Raw genomic sequence first — 25,355 nt, forward strand, 5'->3', positions numbered from 1 at the left:
TTACTAATTAATGTAATTAATTTTGACTATTATATTACAATAAAACTGAAGGTTAGATTCGAGATTGATGTAGTACAAATTTTTTTACACACCCTTTATATAAAGACGATTAATATGCCATATGTTCACGTTCAAGATCTCAAGGAAAATATTTAACCCACTTTATAATTAATATCCAGTTCCATTGTACTGTATTATTTCGTTGTTTTGTGATAGGTTTGGCTTGATTATCATCTTCAGTAATGACCAATTGAATACCACTTTCGTTTATTATAAAGGGACGTTAAATAGTCGCTGCAAATCAAACATCTGTTTGAGTAAAAGCAAAAAGGCGAAATACGAGAGAAATTTACTGTCCTCTATCTAAAAAGTGAAATTAGTTTTATAAAATGTTTATCGGTCAGACAATTATTTGCTTTTAAAGTTTCACATTTTCATTTTAATATAGGACAATAAAAAAACGGTATAGATGGTCATTTCTAGAATATTATGCTGAAGCCTATATCAGAAAAAGTATAAACTGTGTATGCCAGTCGTTTATTGATAAGTACTGTGGTCTAATTTTATGTACGAGAGAGTAATAAAACACAGTTACTAATCCAAAACTTGGTCCAACAAAGAAAACACAAAATTTTTGGAAAAAAATATTTATTTTTCAACGAAATAAACTTTTAGCACTTTTCCCAGCGATGTTCAATAAGTTAAGCTCCTCAAAATAGTCATCACCTCTTCATTGTTGGAAAATTGTCGACCACCAAGCCATTTTTTTATGTCTGGGAACAGAAAATAGTCCGAGGAGGCTAAATCTGACGCATAAGGTGCATGATGTACCAATAAAACGTTAACTCGTTAATTTTGGTAACTGCAACAACGATGTGTGAGTTGGTGCATTGTCTTGACAAAACAACGTTTCGTTCTTAGCCAAATACGGCAGTTTTTGCTCGATTTCTTCGCTCAAACGTTGCAATAAGTTCGCATAATACAATTTTTTACTTTTTCAAGATAGTCAATGAAAATTATTCCACGAGCACCCGAAAAAACCGACGCCATTACCTTGCCTGCAGATGCAACGGTCTTTGCCTTCTTTGGAGCCGGTTCTCCCTTTTCAGTCCATTGTTGATTGTTCTTTTGTTTCGGGTGTTAAGTGATGGACCCATGCTTCATCCATGATTATAAAACGGCGCTTTATTTCTGTGAAACATTGCCAAACACTCTATGGAAATATCTTCACGACGCTGTTTATGTTTCATTGTAAGCAAACGCGGCACCCATCTTGCATACAGCTTTCTCAAGTCCAAATTTTCAGTTAATATATGCGATGTACTGCACTTTGAAATACTTACTATGTCTACTAGCTCGCTTACTTTCAGTGGACGATCATATAGTGGATTTTATTCAACATTTTTGGAGTCATCACCTCATTTGGTCGATCACTGCGATTGTGGTCTACACAGGGCCTAAACCTCATTTAAACTCTGCTACTCCATATTTTACTCTTAATAACGAAGGAACAGTCTAAACCAGAGTTGATTTTAGTTCAGCTTTCATATTGGTTGGGCTAAGGCCTTTCAAATAAAAGTATTGTTTCCTATAACGATGACCAGTTTTTTCCATGTGTACAATTTCACCGAGAATGGCTGCCAAACAAATACTAAACAACTTGGAGTCTTCTAACTTGAAACGTATGCTAAACAGATTGTGTACTTTCTAATACTCTGGTATTTTTTAAGCAACTACCGTCATCTCTAGGTCAGGCCAGGTACTTCTGGCACCATCCTTATACTTAAGCTAATACAATTTTTCGAGCTCTTATTGATCTTATTAGCTGTACAAAAAAAATGGTTTGGATTGGACAGAAGTCTTGTGTATTAATAATTACATACCTGTATCATGAGTATATCAAGTACCTACTCGCCAATAAAAGAATTTTGTAGACGAACATTTATGTAAAAGTGGTGATTTGACACTAAAATTAGTTAGTGGTACGGTTGGTGTTGGGAAATCTACAAAGTTATTGAAGAAAATAAATATAACTTCGAACAGCAAGTAAAGCACCAGGAAAACAAAAATTACAAATAGAAAACCATATTATAAAAGAAAGTAAATTAACCTGATCGAAGCTAAAGTACACCTAACTTAACCTAATCGCCTCTTACTTTCTAAAGTGGACGAGTTAAAGATGATCAAGTGGTGAGTTCATCTGGATGAAGGATGTGGTAGACTCGAAAAAGAATCCGGTTCTTGGTCTGCTTAATAACTTCAAAAGACAGTTTCCAATTTGAATCGATACAAAAGTGAATAGCTTTTGACTTTTTTTCATACTGTACGTTTTTCACTCCCCCCTCACCTCTTGTTTAAACCATAAATCCATTTCAAAAAGCCGAACAGAAAGTTAACCAATCCAATTGTTGATAAAACCTGAAGTAGTTACCAACTGAAACCATTACAAGGTATCAAAGAACGTTTGGTAAAACCCAAAGAATACGATACGATTAAAGCTTTCTTTTTGTATGATTATTTAATACGGATAGTGAACATTGGAAGGCGACATTATTTATGAGACATCCTCTATAAAAAAGATCGTCCATTGTAATTAACTAAAGAAATATTGGAATGAATTATACACAAAAACAAGTTTGATCGACGTAAAAGAATCCGGTTATGATAAGAAAAAACACGTGCAACAGTTTAGAGGAGTTCCACGTTAACTCATTAATGATGCTCGACGTGAAAACGCTATACCGTTAGTCGAGAACCACTTTATTTTGACCTACTGAAGATGGTCTGGCCATAGACTGACCAACCTCACCTTTAAAATCAAAATAACGTGTTTTTTATGTGATTTGATGATGCAATATATTCATTTGAACACCCCTCGTACATTACCACAAAAATTTTATTATATATAGTACAGGCAAATTAGGCCATTTTAGCTATAACCTCAAATTAAACTGGGCGGTTTTGATTTTCTAGATTCTGGGAGGTTTTGAGATACTGAATCAGTCTAGCAACTCTTAACAAAATTAGGAGTACGGATTTTCGAAATTTTGGGACTTTTTAAACTCGAATAACTCGAAAACTATGAGGAAAAAAACAAAAAGTGTGGGGTACATAATTCTCTACAAAAAGTATCCCAGGTATTTGTTCCTAACCTTAAAATTTTCACCTCTACATTTTTTGTTCGGGCAGCTTTTTTCGAATTACTTCTAGTTTTCGAGTTATTTTGGTTCCAAAATTTTTTCAGGTTGCATTTCCCAAAATTTCAAAAACCGGTGCCCGTAATTTTATTAAGAGCTGCTAGGCTTATTCAGTAACCGAAATGGACCAATTTAATTTTAATTCTATTATACCTGTATTAACACGGCGTGGTACTCTTCGTGAAAAATTTCGGAAAATGAAATGATGTTGACCTTTTCGTATCTGTTAAAATTCCAAGACGATAATTTTGAAAACTTTGAGTATTTCGACACAAACTGTCGGGACAAAAAAAATGGAGCACAACATTCTGTACAAAAAGGTTTCAATTTTTTTCTAACCTCAAAATTTCCATTATAAAATGGGGTTGAATTCGCATTGGCGGGAATTCGCGGATACTCGGCTTTGAGGGAGATTTACTCAGAAATAGTGGCTCCAACTATAAAATGACTTCCGACCTTTTTTGTGGAAAATTTTATGCTCCACATTTTTTGTTCGGACAGTTTTTATCGTATTCCTCTTAGTTTTCGAGTTATTGGCGTTTTAAAATTTTTTCGTAAAAACTTAATTTCGGAAAATGTATTGATGTTGACCTTTTCGTATCTGTTAAAATTCCAAGAAGATAATTGACTAGATTATATAATATGAAGTGTAATCATAAGTGCTTTTATCATTTATCATGTTACCTTGGAAAAACATGCACGTAAAACCGACTACAATGTTTGTTTGATATTTTGCAATTCCCCAGTTTGAAAGGTTTTATATAATTCCACTAATAAATAAGCGATGTATGAATTCAATGGAAGCAAACGAAATTCTTGTATTTTCGGATATAAACATCACTTATTACAAAGGTAAGGGTACATTATAACATTTTTTAGGTTACGTAAAATAACCGGTGATGTAGGTTATTCAAAAAATACCTTTTGTATTGTATATCAAACACATTCCGACATATTTATAACAAACATTGCCGTCAATTTTGTATGAGTCACAAATAAAACTGTGATACATGACACCATTAAATACTCAAACGTGTACAAAATGATTTAATTTCAAAATTCAACGATGGCTTCAACCATAAAAATTGTTGCACGTGTTATGAGGTCATATATGTTAGCAACGTTGCCAGAATTTGCAAATAGTATGAAGATTAGTGATATGTATTGAGTAAAAACTAAGAATATTAAGAACATTTAAACAAACAACAAACGCCGTCACTCAAAAAGAATTCATTAAAAATACTTCATTGTGCTGGTCCAAATTTTAGAATACCATCTATTAGTTATCAAGAATTTCCGTTAACAACAGTAATTAAAGATCTAGAATATTGTATCTCTTGTTTTCTAATGAAGACGATAAAACTGATCTTAGATCTAGAACTGTTAACACATTTCTATTTTCGTATGACAAATGATGAACGAAAAATGATTATGATTGAAATGATATCTGACGTCAATACTTATGAATTATTGAATTACAGTCTTATCATATTAGCGGTTTGCGAGCGAGTGCAGAGCGGAGCGAGCGCGCAACAAATGCGTCGCGAACACGCCGCGGGTACGCAACGAGGACGTCGCGGACAAGTGGCACAGATGCAACAAAATGGATTCCGAGGAGAAAATATTATTGTTGGGTCTGTTACTTCGAGGACGCCGCAGAAGAAAACGAAAGCATCAACGAATTTGGGAGGACGCATTAACAATTAATCGAATTTGTTACTTTCGGGGGATTTTAGACAAACACTTCCCGTTATTTGACGTTCAACGTACGCTGATGTAATCAACGCTTGCTTAAAATCATCGCGACTGTGGGGTAATGTTGAAAAAGTACAACTGACGGTGAACATAGGCGTTCAAACGCTTCAGTTGCTGTACATGAAAATAATAGATGATACATAAGTGATTGGCAGAAAGAGCGATTTTGGGAGCAAAAAATGTGGACGTCAATGGGTTAAATTTAAAGATACAACAGTTGTTGCCTGGGGACTTGGTGTCATACAAATCTATCGATGCAGTTTTGGATAGCAACGAAAGTGTGAATTATCCAAATGAGTTTTTAAATTCATTGGAATTGCCAGGCACGCTACCACACCAATTATAATTGAAGGTTTGATCTCCGATCATTCTGATTCGTAACTTGATCCCACCACGGCACACGATTAGTCATTAAAGAATTAATGAAAAACTGCCAGGAGTCCCTTGAATTGCTCTACAGATACAATTTCAAATTAGATTAGCATTCGCTATGACGACCAATAAGGCACAATGCCAGACATTAGATTTGGAAACACCATGCTTTTCCTATAAATAACTATATGTGGCATGCTCTTGCGTGGGAAAACCATCCAGTTTGTTTGTATTGGCTAAAGACGGATTAACCAAGAATATTGTACATTCTATTGTGCTGAGAGATTAATCTTTATTTTTTTTTTAAACTTTAACATCATCTACAACGCTTTCGATTACAATTACGTCCCTACATACTTATAGTTAGTGAGTTATTTGTATTGAACTAGAAAAATATTTCGTAGATATAGTTTATATGGCAAAACAACGTTTGCCACGTCAGCTAGTCTAATAGCCCAGTCAAATTAGTCCATAAAATAGAAGTAAGTTTGCAAAAATTCCCATAGAGCTAAAAAATGTTATGGATGTTCAGAATACTCTTATAAATGAATTGTGAAAAGTCCTCTACAAATCCCCATTGTACAAAAAAATTTATTGATGGTGAAAGATTGCAAAAACAGATTTTTCGTGGCTTCAGCTAAACGGTGAGTTTTACAGCAATAATAGTTCAGATAAAAAATGTAGATCATCCGATTCTCTAGAAAAAATGTATTCACACTTTTTATCATAAGTATAGCCATTTCCTTGATATAGCTGTTGAAAGAATTGAAAAAAATATTTTTTTAGTGTTTAGCGCTTTTCTTTAACGTGCTTTCCCCGGTAGGCCTATTCCACGATCTATGGTGATCCTATTGAATTCAAATTGAGTATGGAAAATGATGAAAGCTGTGTAAATTATGTAATATATAAATGAAAAAATAATTTGGAAAAATTATTCGTCGGATTCATAATAATCCGATGGAACTTCTAGTGTACTGTTTTCGTTTTCTGTTTCTTATTTTTCTTCATCTTCCTACTGGATACAAATATGTTCTAAAAGTGATGCATCATCTTTCTCATCACTGATATCGTGATTATTCTCATCTAGTATCGGTTTTACATTGGAGCACGACTGTCCTTGACAATTGGTACATGCTAAAGAATAAAACAGCCACATTGAGCAGCCACAGAGGTTGGGAGAAGACAAGCTAATTGCACTTGTTTTTCATTATAAGTTTTTTTGCAAAAGATAAGTATTGGAGTTTATCCAAGCAGGTAACTTATTTTGGAGCTCCGTACATACAATGAAGAAAGCGAATTCCATTAGTGATACTATCTTTAAAAACCTCAGCACAATTAATTACATTTTGTTTCTCGAACAATTTCAAAACCGTTTTTTTGCCCCTTTTTGAAAATGCTGATGTTGTATCGCAGCCAGTTATTGCGTGTAGAAAAAATATATGATTTTGGCATTTTGGAAAAGCACAGAAACTTTTTGATGGATATATTTTCGATTGCTGCTAAGTCTTTCCCGGTTTAAAAAAATAAATATGTTTTTCTGTTGGAGTTCTAGCAGTAAGTAATAAATCGACATCTTCACCAACAACAATAGTTGTATTTGTTGAGTTGAATTGTTCTATTACTGTTTCAATGGTAAATTTTTCTTTTAACATTAAAATAAACAGAGACTTGTGGGTATTTACAAGAAATTTCTGTTTGCTTGTGGGAAGTGTCATAAATTCATCAAAAATAACATCAGAAGATGAAGATGTTGTAGCTCGACGTCGTTGTTCTGCGGCTTTAGTATTTTTATTACAATCGGTGTAACCATCAAATACTACAGTCACTCTATGGCCAAAATGTCTACATACATATTGAACATATTTGTCTAAAATATTATAAAATGTTTCTTCGTGGTCCCAGAATTTAAATTGTATACCGCTATATCACGGAAATGGCAATACTTATGAAAAATAGTGTGGATACATTTTTAATAGAGAATCGGATGATCTACATTTTTTGTCTGAACTATTTTTGCTGTAAAACTCACCGTTTAGCTGAAAAACGTGAAAATCCTATTTTTGCAAACTTCCACCAACAATAAAATTTTTTGCACGAGGGGGAATGATGGGGACTTTTCACAATTCATTTATAATAGTATTCTGAACATTCATACTAATTTTTAGCTCTATGGGAATTGTTGTAACCTTCAAAGTCTTATTTGACTGGACTATAATATATACTTTCTAATTAGAAGCTCAAAAATCTGTACCAATTATTCAAGTAATTCTTAATGATCGATTTTATTAGTTTTAGGTTCAGTTATTAAAGTGTATTTTTTGTAGAAGAATGTTCGCTTAATTTCTTTTCAATATTAAATTATATCAATACTTTAATATCACAAGAAATCCTATATACTGCAATAACCACAAGTTACGATCAAGTGGAAATAAGTTTTGAGTGTCAGCAACGATCTCAACAAAATATTGTGTAAGACTTTCACAAAAAAGTCGGAAGGTCGTCGAACTTGAACGGTTTGATGATCCGTTTTTCTTTGAAGCTTCATTAGTCCATCCATTTAACTGGTATAGTTGATAAAAATATTTACACAGGATGCGGACTTTTAACCGCTCATTAAAAACCACGTACGATCTCCCCATTAGGAAAACATCATGCAATTTATTAGTTTGTCAACTACACGAAACAAAATAAAAGGATGCAACAAAAGTTTTTGGAAAAAATAAATTCGTTTTTTTTTTTAATTTAATTACAAACATTTTTAATGATGTTAATAGTTTGTAGTAACTATATAAATAATAATTTATAAACTATTAAACTTATGAAATAATAATATAATACTCATATTTAGAAAACATCTAAATGTTTTTGACTTTATGTCTCTTCTATTCTAAAATTATTTTTATAATTTTTGAAAGATAGATAAAATTGACGTTTCGACTTTTCTTTAAGTCTTTATCAAAATTTGATATTGATACTGACAATTTGCCTATTTATATTAATTATTTTTCTATTATTATTAATTAATTTTTCCTTAGTCCTTACTTTACATAATTATTTAGGTCATTTTTATCATTTATAGCTTTTTCGTTTTTATGAATGATAGCAATTTCTAAAAATTCCCTTTTTCGTGTATTAGATTCCGTTTCAAGAATTTTTGAATCTTTATAATAGAATTTAAGTTTTTTTTTGATATTTCATGTTTTGTAACAAAGTTTTTTTATCAAATTGATGACCTTTTAGTCTATTTTCTAAATATTGAGAGAAATTTATTTAGAAAACTATATCAAATTAAAACTTAGAATTTCTGAATATATTTTAGGTTAGGTTAGGATAAGTTACATAACCTAAATTCACAATTTTATAAATAATGCAGATATTCTAAAATTGACCGAGGAGAATATTTTTTTTGAACAATGATTTAACTAATAATATAATTACATTTGGATCTGAAATAAATTTAAATTGTTAAAAAAATTCAGTAACATTTTACATGGATGGCACTTTTAAATACCTTCCAAAGTACTTTTTGTCAAGTTTTCAGAAACTAAACTATTTTTTTACTAAAATACATTGTAAATTGGTTATTTAGGTCTTTTTATCATTTATAGCTTTTTCGTTTTTATGAATGTGAACAATTTATAAAAATTCCCTTTTTCGTGTATTATATTTCGTTCTAAGAATTTTTGAATCTTTATAATTGATTTTACATTTTTTTTTTATATTTCATGTTTTGTAACAAAGTTTTTTTATCAAATTGATGACCTTTTAGTCTATTTTCTAAATATTGAGAGAAATTTATTTAGAAAACTATATCAAATTAAAACTTAGAATTTCTGAATATATTTTAGGTTAGGTTAGGATAAGTTACATAACCTAAATTCACAATTTTATAAATAATGCAGATATTCTAAAATTGACCGAGGAGAATATTTTTTATTGAACAATGATTTAACTAATAATATAATTACATTTGGATCTGAAATAAATTTAAATTGTTCAAAAAATTCAGTAACATTTTACATGGATGGCACTTTTAAATACCGTCCAAAGTACTTTTTGTCAAGTTTTCAGAAACTAAACTATTTTCATAACTAAAATCCCGACCTGAATAACCTTCCGTCTCGCGTTGTCTAATCTTCATGACAACCACGATCACGAGTTGGAACATTGTAACAGAAATTAAAATTCTGGTATCCGTGCTAATTGATTTGGGGTAAATTTAGATCACTGTTGTTTTATTCGGTGTTTTTAATCATTTCTTGCTAATTCCTGCGATATGGTACTCTTTGAAGTATGGCATTCATGCGCTAATTTTCTTACTGAAATCCCGATTGCGTCTTTTGTTCTTACTAGCCTTTCTGCTCTTTCTCGAGTAAAAATTCTTGGTTTTCCACCTTCTGGGATATTCAGACATTGTATTGCTTTTTCAATTTCGGCTATAACACGGTAAATTGTTCAACGAGAAATATTTTGGTTTTGGAAAAAGCGATGTCAGGTATAGTCCAACTAAATTATAAACACACTTCTATTTTAAAACTTTTAAATTTTATGCCAAAACTATTGCGACATACATTAGATAGAAATGCAGATTCATATTTTTTTTTCAGACATAGGCATTACGAAGACGAAAATGAATGGGGTTGCGGTAGTTGGTTGGAATACACATTCGTGGTAGTATGCGCAAGCATTCTCCTCCTCGGTTCGTTGGGACTCACATTGTTTTGGGTCATACAATATCGAGGAGGATTTGCTTGGAGAGATGAACCCGCTAAAGAATTCAACTTACATCCGGTGCTGATGGTAGCTGGTTTCATTACATTCAGTGGCTTTTGTAAGTAGAACTTATTTATTATAAAACCCCGCAGACACAAAAAAAATAGGGCAAACTTTTTGTTTAGGTGATTTCACATTTTGCGCTGTCAGAAGAATTATAACATGGCGTTTAGCGACTTGTAGAGATATTGTTCAATGGATTTCTCTCCCCTTTCAGGTCTTTATACTTAAACAAACGATGTTGTATTCTTTTTAATTCTTCCAAATAATAGTTGCTGTCATTGTTCTCAAAATAGGCTTCTGCATTTGCGATAACGTCCTCGTCTGAACAAAATCTCTCTTTTGCAAGTGAACAGTATAAAGAGATTATTGACAAAGCTTCTGGCTTAGATATTGAGTGACATTTTATACGATAGGCAACCAGAACTTGTTCTTTTATGATTTTCAAACATTACTCACTCAGTAGTGTTGATTTCACTACCTCTTCCTGATCCCAATGATTTGACTTGAATTGAAATATCAATAGAAGCAGTACCCGAATCTCCAATTACTTATGTTGAGGAAGACCGACTGAGACGTTATAAAAAAATGATATTAGCACTTCTGGACAAGATGGAGTCGAGAAAACAAACTATAATAGTCATAAATGGAAAACCTTGATGTTGGACAATTGTTTTTAATAAATAATGATGACATATCACTTATAAAATTTTGTATGGATCGCATTCTCAAAATATGGTATTATGACATGGTATTACATGCAAGGATGATATTAATCACGTTGCTACTGTGAAAACAGCAGACAATGAAGACCGAGGGCATGTTCAGTGCAGATATATTTTGACAAAACTGTACGATTCGATTGGAAAGTCGATGGTCGAACTATCAAAGCAAAGGCACGTAGTACAGTCTTTGAGCTCTTAGCCTAACAGAAATAAAGGTCATAAATACAAAAAAAATTGTAATTATAATATAATAATTTTCACACTTTTCCGAACGTCTGACTGAAGTTTCCAGACCACTATGAAAATTTGATGCATCTTTAGAGTTAAAATGTTCGTACACCGTCATTTCATCGTCCCCGTCAAATCTTTTACCACTTTACTCGACTTTGCGAACCAGTAATATTCGGAAGAGGTCAGATCAGGGTTATATGGTAGGTGTTCAATCTCTGTGAATCCACATTAGTGTACAGTAACCTTGGGAAAGCGAATCATTGCTGACTGGAGCATTATCATCAAGCAATCGCACACCTCGATTGATTTTACCGCGCCTTTTGTTGATAATTTGATTCCTTCAGTCAATCAAAAGGGTACCCTCCAATCCCGAAATATTGTAGCCATCACTTTTTTGTTTCTTTCCTTTCTGATGCCCACTTCATGGAATCTTTTTTGGATATTAAAAAAACATAATTTCTTCGCGCGGAAAAGCTCTAAAAATGGATTCTAATCGACTTTGGTTTTGCGCTGCGCTGAGAATAATTTCTTCTTCTAGTTTAATGTTTTCTGTAGAAACCTCCCGCACGTGGGTCATCTTCTCTGAATCTCGTCATCGGCGAAACAACTTTTTCTAATTTTTGAAAAGTGACGGGCACAAGTTGGCATTAACGTTTCTTCAGTCAAAAATTTTATAACAGCGCGAAATTCAAATACGAGGCCGTTTCTTTTTCATCCTCCGATCGTTCGGTGCATACGCTACGCGGGCAGAAGAAAACGGACATGCGCTGTAGGCGACTGCGAAGATCTCGCACTATACACTCCGCCATTCAGGCGTCAGTCGGCGTTGTGCTACAGCCACGTAAACATGTCCGCCATTATTGATGCTCCCGCCAATTGTGAATTGCGAAGTGTGATTCGTTTTTTACAGGCTGAAGGCCAAAGTGCTGCAGAAATCCATCGGGTAATGAGTTGTGTGTCTGGGAAAAACTTCTTGAGTAATGGTGTTGTGCGTGAATGGTGTCGATGGCCGTAATGATTTGCATGATGTTATCAAATAAGAAGATGATTATGTGGTTAGGTTACAACCCTTCATAATTCAATCAAATGATGACTCTAGTTCAAACGATGATCTGACTACCATTATTATTTATAAAGATTTATAAAAATGTTATTTTTCTTTTGTTTTATTTGCAAAGAATTTATTTTCCTTTGCGGTTTTTGCTTTGAAATTTCGTTTTCCAGAAAAAAACGAATGAGGTACAATAAGGGTTCAGTTCACGTCTGGTACCCTGTTTAAACCAAACTCCCAGGGACGCAAATCTGTCGTTTCAGATGACCTGGTTCAACGAGCTGACAATTTTTCAATCTCTTCGGTGATAATGATTTATATGAACTTGTCTTTTATTTATAGCCTATCGGAGGTTGAAAAAAACGGCGCTCGTAGATCGAAGCTGCAAATTGAAACTTTGTGTAAAACACTTATTTCTCTTTCAGCCATACTCTTGTACAGGATATGCAGATGTTGCCGGAGAATATACGTAAAACTTCTCCATACGATTTTCCACGCGTTGGCTATCCCATGTATAGCAGTTGGATTTTTGACTGTACTAGATTCTCACAATCTAGCTAATCCTCCTATTGCTAATTTCTACTCGCTGCACAGTTGGATAGGATTTGTTACGATGGGATTATTTGCGATACAGGTAAGTGATGATTCATATGTCTAAAACAATCATTATAGTTAACCTTCAATCAATGTAAAATCAAGCATATAATTATTATTGCAGTTAGCTATTATAAACAAATTTCTCGTACTTCTACGTACTAATTATACAAAGGGAGTTTGTAAATTTGTTTAATAGCAACAGCGTCATTTTCATGGTTATTTTGAGAATTAAATTCTAAAAAAATACGATAAACGTTACGAAGAAACAGTCATCAAATAATAAATCATAGACAATATTCTAAATTTTTTCAAGGAGCGAAAAATATGGAAAAAGCAAAAAAATAATAAAGGACTCTGCCGCCTCAGCAGCGTCTCAGTTGTATTATAATATAATTTAAAGGTTTTATGCGACAGATTGCTCGAAATTTGGATTTTAATGTTTTTTTTGCCATCATCTTCGTTCTTTTCTTGAAGTATATCCAGGTGAACTTTGTCTATTTTCAATTTTTGTACCTTCATATTTGGGAAAAAGGTTTTGGTAATATCTTCCAATATTAGGGCGGGTAATCGCAACTTTTTCGTTTAAATATGACACAAATGAGGTTTTAATTTGGCAGCTGGGTGGAATGGTAAAAAGGTAACTGTCATGTAAAATTGTGATGTGATTCAGTTGCATCTTCGTTGGCTCTGAAAACATACCGATGTATTGGTTCTCACTTAGTACATCTATGAGTTGGAAGTTCGTCTGAACAGGCACTTGCTTGCAGCTATTCATGTCACTGAATGAGAGTAGAGATGTCACACAGTCTGTTTTCTTCTTTCTTGGTTGGACTTGATTCTCTTCACATAGAAATATTGATTGCAGATCTGTACATTCTTCCTCTTGGTATTGGTACAAATTGTTGCTCATTATAAGGAAAGGTAATTGAGAAACAACATTTATATTTGGAACGGAATGGAGAAGATAACGCTGAAAGGAGTCTGAGTAGACCAGAGGAGAATCTTGACTTGATGTTCGAATAAATTTTACTCTCTCTCATAAAAATGTTATTAGTAGTTATCCGTTGAGAATAAGATTTGATCTTAATTGTGGAATCTGTGTAAACCTGTTGTGATTTCTCTAAAATTATCTGGAGAGATTGAGCTAGGTTGTACGGAATTTAATATAGAAAAACTTATTGAGTTTTCGATTTCGACCTCGTACAAATGATATTGCGGATTATAGGTAAATTACATTCCATAACTGAGAGAAAGTTTACCGCTAAAACTTTCCCTAGAGTCCAGAGCGTCATGTATTAATGCTTTCTGTAGAACATGCTGATGAGACAATAAGCATTGAAAGACGATCAGGAGGGGTTGTAAAGCCTCAAGCTCTGATCGACTATGACAAAGTGAAATCTATAGATCTATCTGATCAAACTGTAAATTATAACACTTTTTTTATAAGGACGTTGAAATGGTGTAGGAAAATTGCTGTTTTTTATAAAAGAATAATAAAAAAGAATATATATTTTCTGATTTTCAAATCAGTGTAGCATATAAGTTACTGAAAAAAAAACTAAGGATGTTGCTGTTCAAGAGACGCGGAAACAAAAAAAACTTATTGTCTAATGAAAAAATAAGGTCTAAGTCACTGGGCTGTGACCTACGAACCGTACCGGGACTCGGGACGTGTTAATAACTTTTGTTAAGATAATTTAAATTATTCGCATTCACATTTTATTTGATGCTTTACATCCAATGAATAAAGCAACTGTAGATTAACACTTCATTTTTTTTAATCCACCTCGTAGGTGTCCATTAAACATTTTGCATTTATGTTATTTTTGAATATTGATTTTTAAAACCACGGATTTGATTATTTTTTTTAAGAAAAACAAGACACCTCAATTTACAATTAATGAATTCCCCCATGTTGAATAAATAAGTATTAGAAAGCTCGGAAATAAATATTAGAAATAGTACACTTTGGTGTTTATTTTGCCACACTTCTACTACCAAAACTTATAGTGGTGCTCTTATTTCGTGTTTTGCTTTTCAATACCCTCTTTTTAGTTGCTGAGATTTTTTCTTTTATTTCTGATCTTATTTCGTCATTATTGTTAATCGTTCTTCCAAGTTTTCGTACTTCTTCAAATTCAACGCTAAAGCTTACCGCAAGCTGTCTGTCAGGAATATTTCGAAGAAATTTTGTACATACGCCTTCCGGCAGCTTCAGAGAAATGAATTTATGTTTACGATTCGATGTTTCCATTGGTAAACAGTGGAGATGATGAGTCCACGTGGACTGACGGTTTGTTGGATGTTTGCCGAATTTTATACGAGGTAAACATTATGTTTCAATTCTTAATTTGGTATGAGTGCCGTGCGTAATTATGACAAGTAGCACGGTAAAAAATGTTCTCAAGTGGGACGAAAAAAGTCTATAAGTTTTCGTTCCTACACCACTGCTTATCGCAGACTGTCTGGCAGGAATATTTCGAAGAAATTATGTACATACGTCTTCCGACAGCTTCGACCAATAGAAATGAATTTATGTTTACGATTCGATGTTTCCATTGGTAAACAGTGGAGATGATGAGTCCACGTGGACTGACGGTTTGTTGGATGTTTGCCGAATTTTATACGAGGTAAACATTATGTTTCAATTCTTAATTTGGTATGAGTGCCGTGCGTAATTATGACAAGTAGCACGGTAAAAAATGTTCTCAAGTGGGACGAAAAAAGTCTATAAGTTTTCGTTCCTACACCACTGCTTATCGCAAACTGTCTGGCAGGAATATTTCGAAGAAATTATGTACATACGTCTTCCGACAGCTTCGACCAATAGAAATGAATTTATGTTTACGATTCGATGTTTCCATTGGTAAACAGTGGAGATGATGAGTCCACTTGGACTGACGGTTTGCTAGATGGTTACCGAATTTTATACGGAGTAAACATTATTTTTCATTTCTTAATTTGGTATGAGTGCCGTGCGATAGATTGAGAATCGTTGGAAATAGTGAATGACATTGGGAATTCTTCAATTTCTTTTTACTGTTCAGTACACTTGTCTTTTATAATTTCATGATCCTTGCCATAAGCCTACTTTTATCAATTTAATTTTTTCCACTGTTATTTGGTATTATTATTGTGTATTTACCTGCTACTTGCAGATATACTCTATGAGTTTCGAGATATGACAACACCGATGTGAATATGTCAAATCTGACAGCGCTATCATAAATTTTGACATTTTTAATGGTGAACATACTCAGAACATATTGACCTTTCGTCGGACAACAGAAAAACAATTTATTATAACAAAAACTGCCTTGAGACAAACCTGAAAATTATTTCTAAGTTTGTACTTCACTTCAAAACATAATATCGTCAAATTCATCGAATCAAAGTCAAATGAACGACGTTTTAAACTACTTGTATAAAACATAATTCATCTGGTAGATATTACAACTTCAACCTAAATTTAAATCAGTTACATAATCTTTAATTGAAGGATTTTATCATGTGTTTAGATATTACTCAACATTCTGGAGAGGCGTTAGATACTTAAGGATGGTACCGCCTCCTTGTATAAATCATTTTTTTTTTCGTTTCCAATATTTTTTTGCAACATATCAAATTTCGTGGGAAGTACTTGACCTTAAATTATACCACACAAAAAGTAGTAATGCAGAAAATATCAACTTGGAACGTTGGAAAGTTTTTCTGTTGCATTTCGGGCTCAAATACATACAGTTTGATAATTTCGTGATATTGGTATAAAATTAAATTGATTTCAATGATACATGGTCCTCTTCTTACACTGAGGCAACTAGATCTGCCATCTAATTAAGAATGTGCGTGAATAGCACTCACAAATAAACGTATATTGAGTCGCTTTTCCACGGAAAATTGAAATGAAAGTCCGGTTGTTGTGATGTTTGAATGTATTCTTAAAATCTACGATGTTAAGTAAAGTTGGTGTAATTAATTTATGAGTACATCAGCAATTTTTCGAATATTCATACGACGATTCACCGACGCCGGCAGGACCAAGACAAATGTGTCAAAACCAAATTTTCACCATGAAAACGTTCGAAAGCTTGGAAACAGCGATGCTGTAAGCGGAGGTCTGTTGCCTGTAAGCGACAAGCTTGGGAAAGTTGGTATTAAATTCCTGAGCATTTATCAATGTGCGGATAGAAAATTTTTTGCTAATTATAGGGAGAATACAGAGCAAATGAATTTATGCGAAGGTGCATTTAACCAAAGAACAATTACAAAAGTTTAATGAACATCCAGACGTGTCAATTTGTATAGCTGATAAAAATTTTTCTTCGACAATATTCAAGTAGAGTTGTATTGAATTGGCATTTTTGTGACTCAAAATTTTTATAAGCTCTTGCTCTTGTACACCACTTTTCTAATCGACTAACCATGATCGATCTATTGGAGTGATCATTGTCGGATTTCCAATTCTTAGAAGTAATCTGTTGATTTTAATATTTGGGCTTTTTGAAATCAATTTTTAAACAATTTGGTAGGAAAAATGAGGCTGTCGTTGTTTTCTATTGAAAATTTGCTTTTAGTATACAATACGTTGTTATATTCAACTCGATTTGTTACAGGACCATCGTTGTTTGATTCGATACAAAAAAAATCAGTCAAGTAAGGAGCAACTTCCTCAATTCACGGCTATGTGATAGAATTTCCATCGCAGCCCTTCAGGGGTATTTTAATTCGATAAATTTATCATTTTACAGCAGTTTTCTTCGTTTAGAATTGCAGACAGCTTGCTTTTGAATGGGACAATAATAACTTTCATTTCTTTATAATATTTTTCTTGTAACTGCTTCCTTGTTAGGTTCCACATGGTTTTGACCTAACCAATTCTTACGCCGTCCAATTGATACTTTCTATCATTACAAAAGTCCATACAAATTTTTTACTGTAAACTGATTGTTTTTGTTTGATGTTTACTTCTATAATTTCATTAATATTTTCGTCAGTATAACAACCAAATCGTCCAGTCCATGGGATCTGTTTTCAGTATAATGTTGTCCTGATTAGTTGTCTTCAATCAGATGAGTAAAAAATTCAATGATTTTAATAGATTTCCTCTGTAGCAAAAAATTTCCAATGTAAAGAGTGATTTTTTGGTTGGTATCTTTTTGGCAACACTGTTTTTGACAGATCACGCGTGAATCGTGTCTTGTGACATTGTCAAACTCATTTTGGTCTATAATTTAATCATGAATCGATTTACGAACGAACAACGCTTGCAAATTATTGAATTTTATTATCAAAATTCATGCTCGGTTAAAAGAGTGCATCGCGCACTTCTTCCAATTTATGGGCAGTTTGATCGGCCTACTGAGGGAACTATTCCGAAGCTTGTGACTAAATTTCGAACCCAGTTTACACTATTGGACATAAAACCACTAACACGCAAACGTACACTGAGGACCGAAGAAAATGTTGCGATTGTATCTGCCAATATTACTGATGACCGTGAAATGTCAATTCGCCGCCATTCGCAGTAATTGGACCTCTGTTAGTTCACTACGTGGAATATTTTGCGAAAGGATTTGGGTGTAGAATCTTATAAGATACTCTTGTGCAAGATTTGAAGCAACACGATCTCCCACAACGTCTAACATTTGGTGAAGTTGGAGGAAGATCCAGTTTATTATCGAAAAATTGTGCTCAGCGACGAAGCTCATTTCTGGTTGAATGTATACGTCAACAAGGAAAATTGTCGAATCTGGAGTGAAGACCAGCCAGAAGCATTGCAAGAGCTACCAATGCATCTCGAAATAGTCACTGTTTGGTGTGGATTATGGGCCTATGTCATCATCGGGCCATACTTCTTCAAAAGCAAAGATGGCCGGAACGTTGCCGTGAATGGCAAGCGCTATCTTGTTGATTGACGATTTTTTTTGCCCAAAATGGAACAATTGGACATGTCTGACATGTGATTTCAACAAGACGGTGCCATATGCCACAAGTCACACGTAACAATGGCTAAATTGGGAGACGCCTTCGGTGAACAGTTCATCTCACGTTTGGGGCCAGTCAATAGGCCGCCTAAATTGTGTGATTTAACGCATTTTACTATTTCTTGTAGGGCCATTTTAAGGCTAATGTCTACAGGGTTAAACCAACAACGATTGACGCACTAGATCGTGTAATTTAACGCCTTTGGACTATTTCTTGTGAAGCCATGCTAAGGCTAATGTCTACAGGGATAAACCAGCAACGATTGACGCATTAGATCGTGTGATTTAACGCATTTGGACTATTTCTTGTGGGGTCATGTTAAGGCTAATGTCTACAGGGATAAACCAGCAACATTTGCCTGAAATCATCTTCAAACATTAAATTATACTATACGTTCTATCGATTCCAATGAAGATTTCATCAATTTTTTCAAATTTTTTTGTGGTTTTTTTTTCAAAATAAAATCTTATACCTCTTAAAAAATCACTGATTATAAGTACAGATTTGTTTTTGACAGCATTCTCTATAAACTGATTAAGAAATATCTATTTTCAAAAATGTTACGTAAAATTTGGACAGTTTATTGAACATGAAGAACGTTAATCCACTAGACTCATTCATTAGTTCGTCTTCTGATCCACTTATTAATCACCTAGGAAAATTTGGACTATTATATGACATAGTGAACAGTATTTTAAGTTTTGGACAAACATATATTTCAAATAGTACCACTAACCATCAATAGATCTCCCAATCACATAAAAGGCGATTTTAATTTCCATATTTGACGTATTTAAATGATGTTTTTTTTTTAATTACAGTTCGTAGTCGGTTTCTTCAGCTTCTTGATACTACTTTGTTGCGAAGGTGCGACAGCTGGTTTCAGGGCAGCACTCGTACCGATTCACGCATCATTCGGACTAACAACATTCATGTTAGCTATAGCAGCAGCTCTTACAGGACTCACGGAAAAAGCGATATTTACACTGAAGTACGTATATCAAATAAAATATTTTATTATATTAATTGATTATTTATTTATCACTGCATTACGTATCGAGTGAAGAATATGGCTTGTATAAATCCATTTTACGTTCTACTTGAATCCATAACCTGCGAAATTCGTTTTGACCTTATCGGTTTGTTTGTCTCTTCGTCTAATTCAACTCCTGTAAATTTATTTTCTTTATAAGCTAGTACATATTAATATTTTCTGGTATTTGCTACATGAAACTAGCTAATTATTAATAAATGTCGCTAGTTAGTTTTAATAAGTTTAAAATCTAATCGTTTTTTTTTTATAGTCACGAAGTTAAATTTTCTTGAGATCCTGTTTTTCTGTATATTTTTGTTTCACTATATCGTCATTTCGTTCCAATACGCCCTATTTTCTGTATGTCTTAACCAATACACTCCCATGAAAATTCCTATCTCTATTTTCCATCTACATGGTTTAATCATCAGTTTTTTACCAGAAGCTGGTCATCCTAGTCGCTTTTTCTCTCTGCAATTATTATCAGTAACTTTGGTTTGTTTTCTGATCATCAATTTCTAAATTCCTTATCTGTTATGCTTGATTTATTTCTAGTACAATTTTCGTCATTAATTTTCAATTTTAGAAAGGTACTAGTTGTTCAAAACGCACTTGGTGTGGAATCAAGTTGAGAGACTGTGTACGCAAACTATTTTTCTAAATGAAGGATAAATAAAAACATTTCTGTCAAAAATTATTTATACCTTATAGGTTAACATAACATAACCTTATTTATAACATTAGTCGATCAAAGTAATACTCGAAATGGAGCAATTAATAGAATTTTAGTATCTCGCTATATAATAAAGATTTCTTTTAATTTAGAAAAAAAAAATAACTCAATTCACACAATTGAACTGAAAAATTAATTTGTCTCTTAGTTCATCCTAATTCTCCACGTGATTTACGAAGTTTTTTTTTTACAAATTACACTTTATACATCGTTGACACTGTTTTCCATTATTTGTACCACACTTTTCAAGCTTCAGCTTTTGTATTCCCTAAGTCTAAGAAGTCTCCCGCCAATCCATTGAGGAAGCGTGTAACCTCTTCTCCTACTTCATGGTCGCTCTTGTGCGTCATTTATATTGAGGAAGAATTGATAAATAGGGGCTAAGTACACCCAAATTTCTTCAAAAGGTCTTATGTTTGCCATTTGGGGCAAAGCATTGTCGTGAAGGCGTTGTCGTCTCCGTCGATTGTGCATTGCTCGCAATTACGGCAATGTTTCACAATATCAGTCTGAGTTTATTGTTGTCTCAGCTTGCATAAAATCGATGAAGGGTACTTTCTGATAATTCCAAAATATAACCTCTACTACAGACTGCGTTGTATGTATATGTATATTTAGATTTGGGGTTTTGTATATACTGTGAAAAATCTATTGCGTCCCACTGTCTTGTGATACTGGAGAACCCAGTGTTTACACCTAATCCTAGTCTTTTCAAAAAGTCTAGAATGTGGGATGGCTTTAAATTCGTCTTCTATTTCAAGCGCTCCCAGGTTCAATGTTCTGCAGTTTGTTAGTGTTTCATACTCTGTTTAACAAAATCTGCACACCGCATTATCTGCTAGGTCTAGCAATAGATCTCCTGTTAGCATTCCTAGATTGTCTTACTTAAGTTGATACATTCAGTAGATTTTATCTGGTTATAGTTTCTCAGAAGAGTCTTTTCCTGTCGCAGCCTTTGTTTGTTGTCCCAATAATTGGTTTTGCTCCTATCTACCTTCCTTTCCAATGGTTTTTCAATTCTTCTGTAGCTGAAACCACAAGGGTTCGGGTCTTATGAATGGCTTTTCTGCCCCCGAGTCTATCAGAATTTGGATTTTATAATATTAGATAGTAATGGCTGCCTATCTATCGGACAGGATGATGATTTACTGTTTGCGATAGCTCTTCTCTAGATAGAACTGAACACATTTTTCAATTGAATAGATATCTGCTTGAAAAATGCTTGGTGCGCTGCCCATGCTTTCAGAGTGTTTGATTCTGGGCCCGTACATTCATATTCAGTTCCGGTTGCTGTTTTAGATCCGTCCTTATACCATTTAATGGCGTTTCTGTTCATTTCTTGTATGGTGTTTTGTTCCCAAGTTTTTCTCAAGGTTAAACTTTTTCTATGCAACGTCCTGAGACATACCCCAGTGTTTGTCATTATTTAGGAACGGGTTTTTCTTGGATGATTCCGTCTCTGAACATTCTAACTCATGTGGGAGATTTAGAATCATTTCAAGTGCCGCTGTTAGACAAGATTTCGTGATCCTAGTTGCACATAAGTAAGCCGGACTTTATACCTTTGAGAGATTGTTCCTTGTGGTATTCAGACTAGTTCTAGTACTCCAAACCACTGCCCCGTATGTGATGATTGGGCTCACAATTCCATGTACATCCACCTTAGGATCTTTGGGTTACAACATCAATTCCTCCTTACACACCATCAGAGTTTTTGTGACTTTGGTGATTATCTTCTTTTCATGTTTGTTCCAGAGAAGTTTACTATCTAGTGTGAGTCCCAGATATTTTATTTATGGGGTGTGCACTGTGTTGGTTAGGATATCTTTAACGAAACCAGCGCACTTCCTCCATAAGCGGAATATTCGAACTTATGCTCCCGTTTAATCTTTAAATGCACAACTGAAAACTTTCATTTAATGTAAACTTGATAATTTAATACCATAAAAGTTAAAAGTCAAGGATTTCTGTATGTGAATGTTTTTTAATAATTTGTTTATATCCATTTACATAATTATTTAATTCCTTTGCTACATCTAGAGAAAGGATTTGTATATGTTGAATTATAATGAAAAGACGATATCGACGAATTAGGCCAGGTATTCAAACATTTCCCCTCCGAATTCTTTAATGTAGAACCGATTTATTTGAAATTTTGACAGATAATATGTGTGTATCCAAAAAGTGAGATCTACATGGTGTCGACCATCCTTTTTGGGGGTGGAAAAATTTTTCTCCCAAAATAACCCCAGTAATAGAAAGATAAGAAAATTTACAGTAGAAAATGTCATATAAAGTTTTTTTGCCGATTCAATAGTTTTTGAGTTAATTGCAATTGAAAAGTACGATTTTTTCAATAGTTTTTTACGTATAACTATGTAATGATGCATTTTACCAAAAAAAGTGTGATGAACAAAAATAAAGCTTATAAAATAACAAAGAAATTAAGCTTTTTTTAAAGATCTTAATGTTCTACCTAAAGCAAGTTATAGATACTTGAATGGCTTTTGTTTTACGTAATCGAGCATTTAACCTCAAATAACGGGAAATGGTACATTTTTCATCAAAAAGTCATAGGATACTTTTTAAAGAACTTAAAAAGTCTTTTCAAATGGCCACTGACAAAAGTCAATTTCAATAAGATGTAATGTAAAATAGTTCAAACTAAAAAAAATTGCACTAAAACTAATGCCATTTCATTAAAAAACAAAATTAAACTTATTCCTTGTACCAAATACTTTATTTGGATCTTATTTACGACTTCTGAAAGTTTGGCTGATTAGAAATGCATAATTTTGAAAAAAATGACCATAAAATAATTTTTTTTTTTTGATTTTTCAAAAAAAAAGTTTTGCTCATTTTTTCTCCATAACTATAAAAGATACAAAAACAAAATACACAGTCAAATTATATATAATTTTATGACGATTATTCTGCTTTTTTTATTTTTTTTCGTAGCATAAAAATTGACGGAGGTATAAGCAAATTAATCTGTTACTATAGTACGAGGATTGCTTATCCACATCCCTTTGACCCTTTATTAATAAAATGTGGAGGGTCAAAAGCCCTTCTAACATACGTACACTTGTAGCCCTGAAAATTACCTTTAAAATGGTTTTTTGTAGGATGTGATAGCTTCAAAATTAAAGGAGTTACATAAAAAATAAGAATTTGAAATTTTTTCTGTGAATTATTGAATATGAAAAAGTTTCAAATTTTGGTGTACGGATTTTCTCTGTCGATGCTAAGTTGCCTGTATATATATTTATTTTTTTATTTTTGATCAGAGGGGTGGTTCTTAAGGGATGACAGGGTATAGACAATTAAAAATTACTTCAAATAGATACAAAAAACTTTAATACCAAAAAGAATGCAAAATCTAAAAGTTGAAAGTCATTAGATTTATTTTTATTTCATTTTCTGTAAAGGGGTAGTTTTTAAGGGTTGAATAATAAAAACTAATAACCAAATATAATTTATTAAAATGCTATGAATTTTTCACAATAAAAATGAAATTGCAATGTTTTAAATCGTTGAAAAATTTTTTCCTATATTATTTTCAACAAAAGGGTAGTTTTTAAAGATTTTTAAGGGTTGATACCTCAAAAAATTTAATTTCCCATTATACAATATGTTAAGATATTTATGATACATAAACGAAAAACATTTGAATTGAAAAAAAGTAGGAAAAACTATAATCTTGGTATTTTTCGATAAGGGGTGGTTTTCACCGCTTAAAAACAATTTGCACACCTTGCGGCCATGTAGATCTTGATATTGAGGGTAAGATGAGCTTAATTCTAAATTTTCAGGAAAATCGGAGCTGCATTAAAGAATTCGCAGGTTTGACACCATTTTGAGCTCGAATGCCTGCTCTAATCTTGCTCTCTACAATTTTTGACTGGATGTTAACATAAGAATTAATCGAAAAAAAAAGCTTCAAGTATTTAAAAATAGCCACACAACGTTTATACCGTAAAATCCCCCCTTTTTACAAATCAAAACAGATACATTTCAGGTAGGGGGGTTATGATCGGAATTTTTTCAAAAAATTATCACCAAAAAATGCTTCAGTGCTAGAACTGAGTACAGAACATAAATAATGTAAATAAAATGTTTAAAATAAAATAAACAACACTCAACTAGCGAATTGAATTCAATTTAAAACTACAACTTAAATTAAAATTTTATTTATTTTAATTTAATGTTTAACAACGAAATCATCTTTTTTTCACTCTCGTCATATTTTTATATTTGTTTTACAACATTCGATTGGTCGATTAATATTATTTATAAGGTTAATTTTCAACGACTTTTCCTCATTTAATCCTCACACAACGCTTATCAGATTATAACGAATTCCGTTTTAGTACGCTTAAATATTATAATTACATATACATAAAGCAAAGTAACGGAGTGAGTCAACAAGAATAAATATAAAAATTGTTCACACCCCCAGAGACAACTTAAGATCTAGAAACCACGTGAATAAAAAAATCGGACAAAAAATAATAAAAGCATATAAACTAATTAGTTGGGTATAGATATACATATTTCATGATGGTTGATACATTTTCCAGCTTCGTTCTTCTTCTATTAAATAAGAAAACCAAAAACCACACGTGTCTCAATCTATGGCTTTCTCTAATTGACAGTTATATAAGGACTCCACTGTCAACTTCCACCAAAAACCAAACGTGTCTTGAACCATGGCTTTCTCTATCTTACTTGTCTTTAGTTACCACGAACCTGCAGACGTGACAGGCGTGTAGCTTGGCTCCCTTTCTCCCAGGTGACGCCTCGGCGAACTTCCAGCTCACGTCTCGGCGAACTGTCTACAACGTTCATTCTTATCTAAAAGATAGAGCTTCCATTTGATTCTGACGCCAGGTTCGAATTACGC

At 33.1% G+C, this 25,355-nt stretch overlaps 1 protein-coding gene across 9 annotated transcripts in view; it reads left to right on the top strand.

Annotated features, from left to right (window-relative positions):
• Nucleotides 1-25,355, top strand: part of LOC130446232 (plasma membrane ascorbate-dependent reductase CYBRD1-like) — an 85,510-nt gene that overhangs the window by 46,188 nt on the left and 13,967 nt on the right. For 7 of the 9 annotated variants that reach the window (XM_056782339.1, XM_056782338.1, XM_056782341.1 and 4 more), the window contains 3 exons: nt 9,932-10,155; nt 12,530-12,738; nt 19,508-19,677. In XM_056782339.1, coding sequence (XP_056638317.1) covers nt 9,932-10,155; nt 12,530-12,738; nt 19,508-19,677 — 603 coding nt within the window. Of the gene's footprint in view, nt 1-3,785; nt 4,050-9,931; nt 10,156-12,529; nt 12,739-19,507; nt 19,678-25,355 lie in introns of those variants that run through there. The other 2 variants (XM_056782342.1, XM_056782343.1) reach the window with 2 other exon arrangements.

Source organism: Diorhabda sublineata, chromosome 7 (assembly GCF_026230105.1).
Source record: "Diorhabda sublineata isolate icDioSubl1.1 chromosome 7, icDioSubl1.1, whole genome shotgun sequence".
Lineage (NCBI taxonomy): Eukaryota > Metazoa > Arthropoda > Insecta > Coleoptera > Chrysomelidae > Diorhabda > Diorhabda sublineata.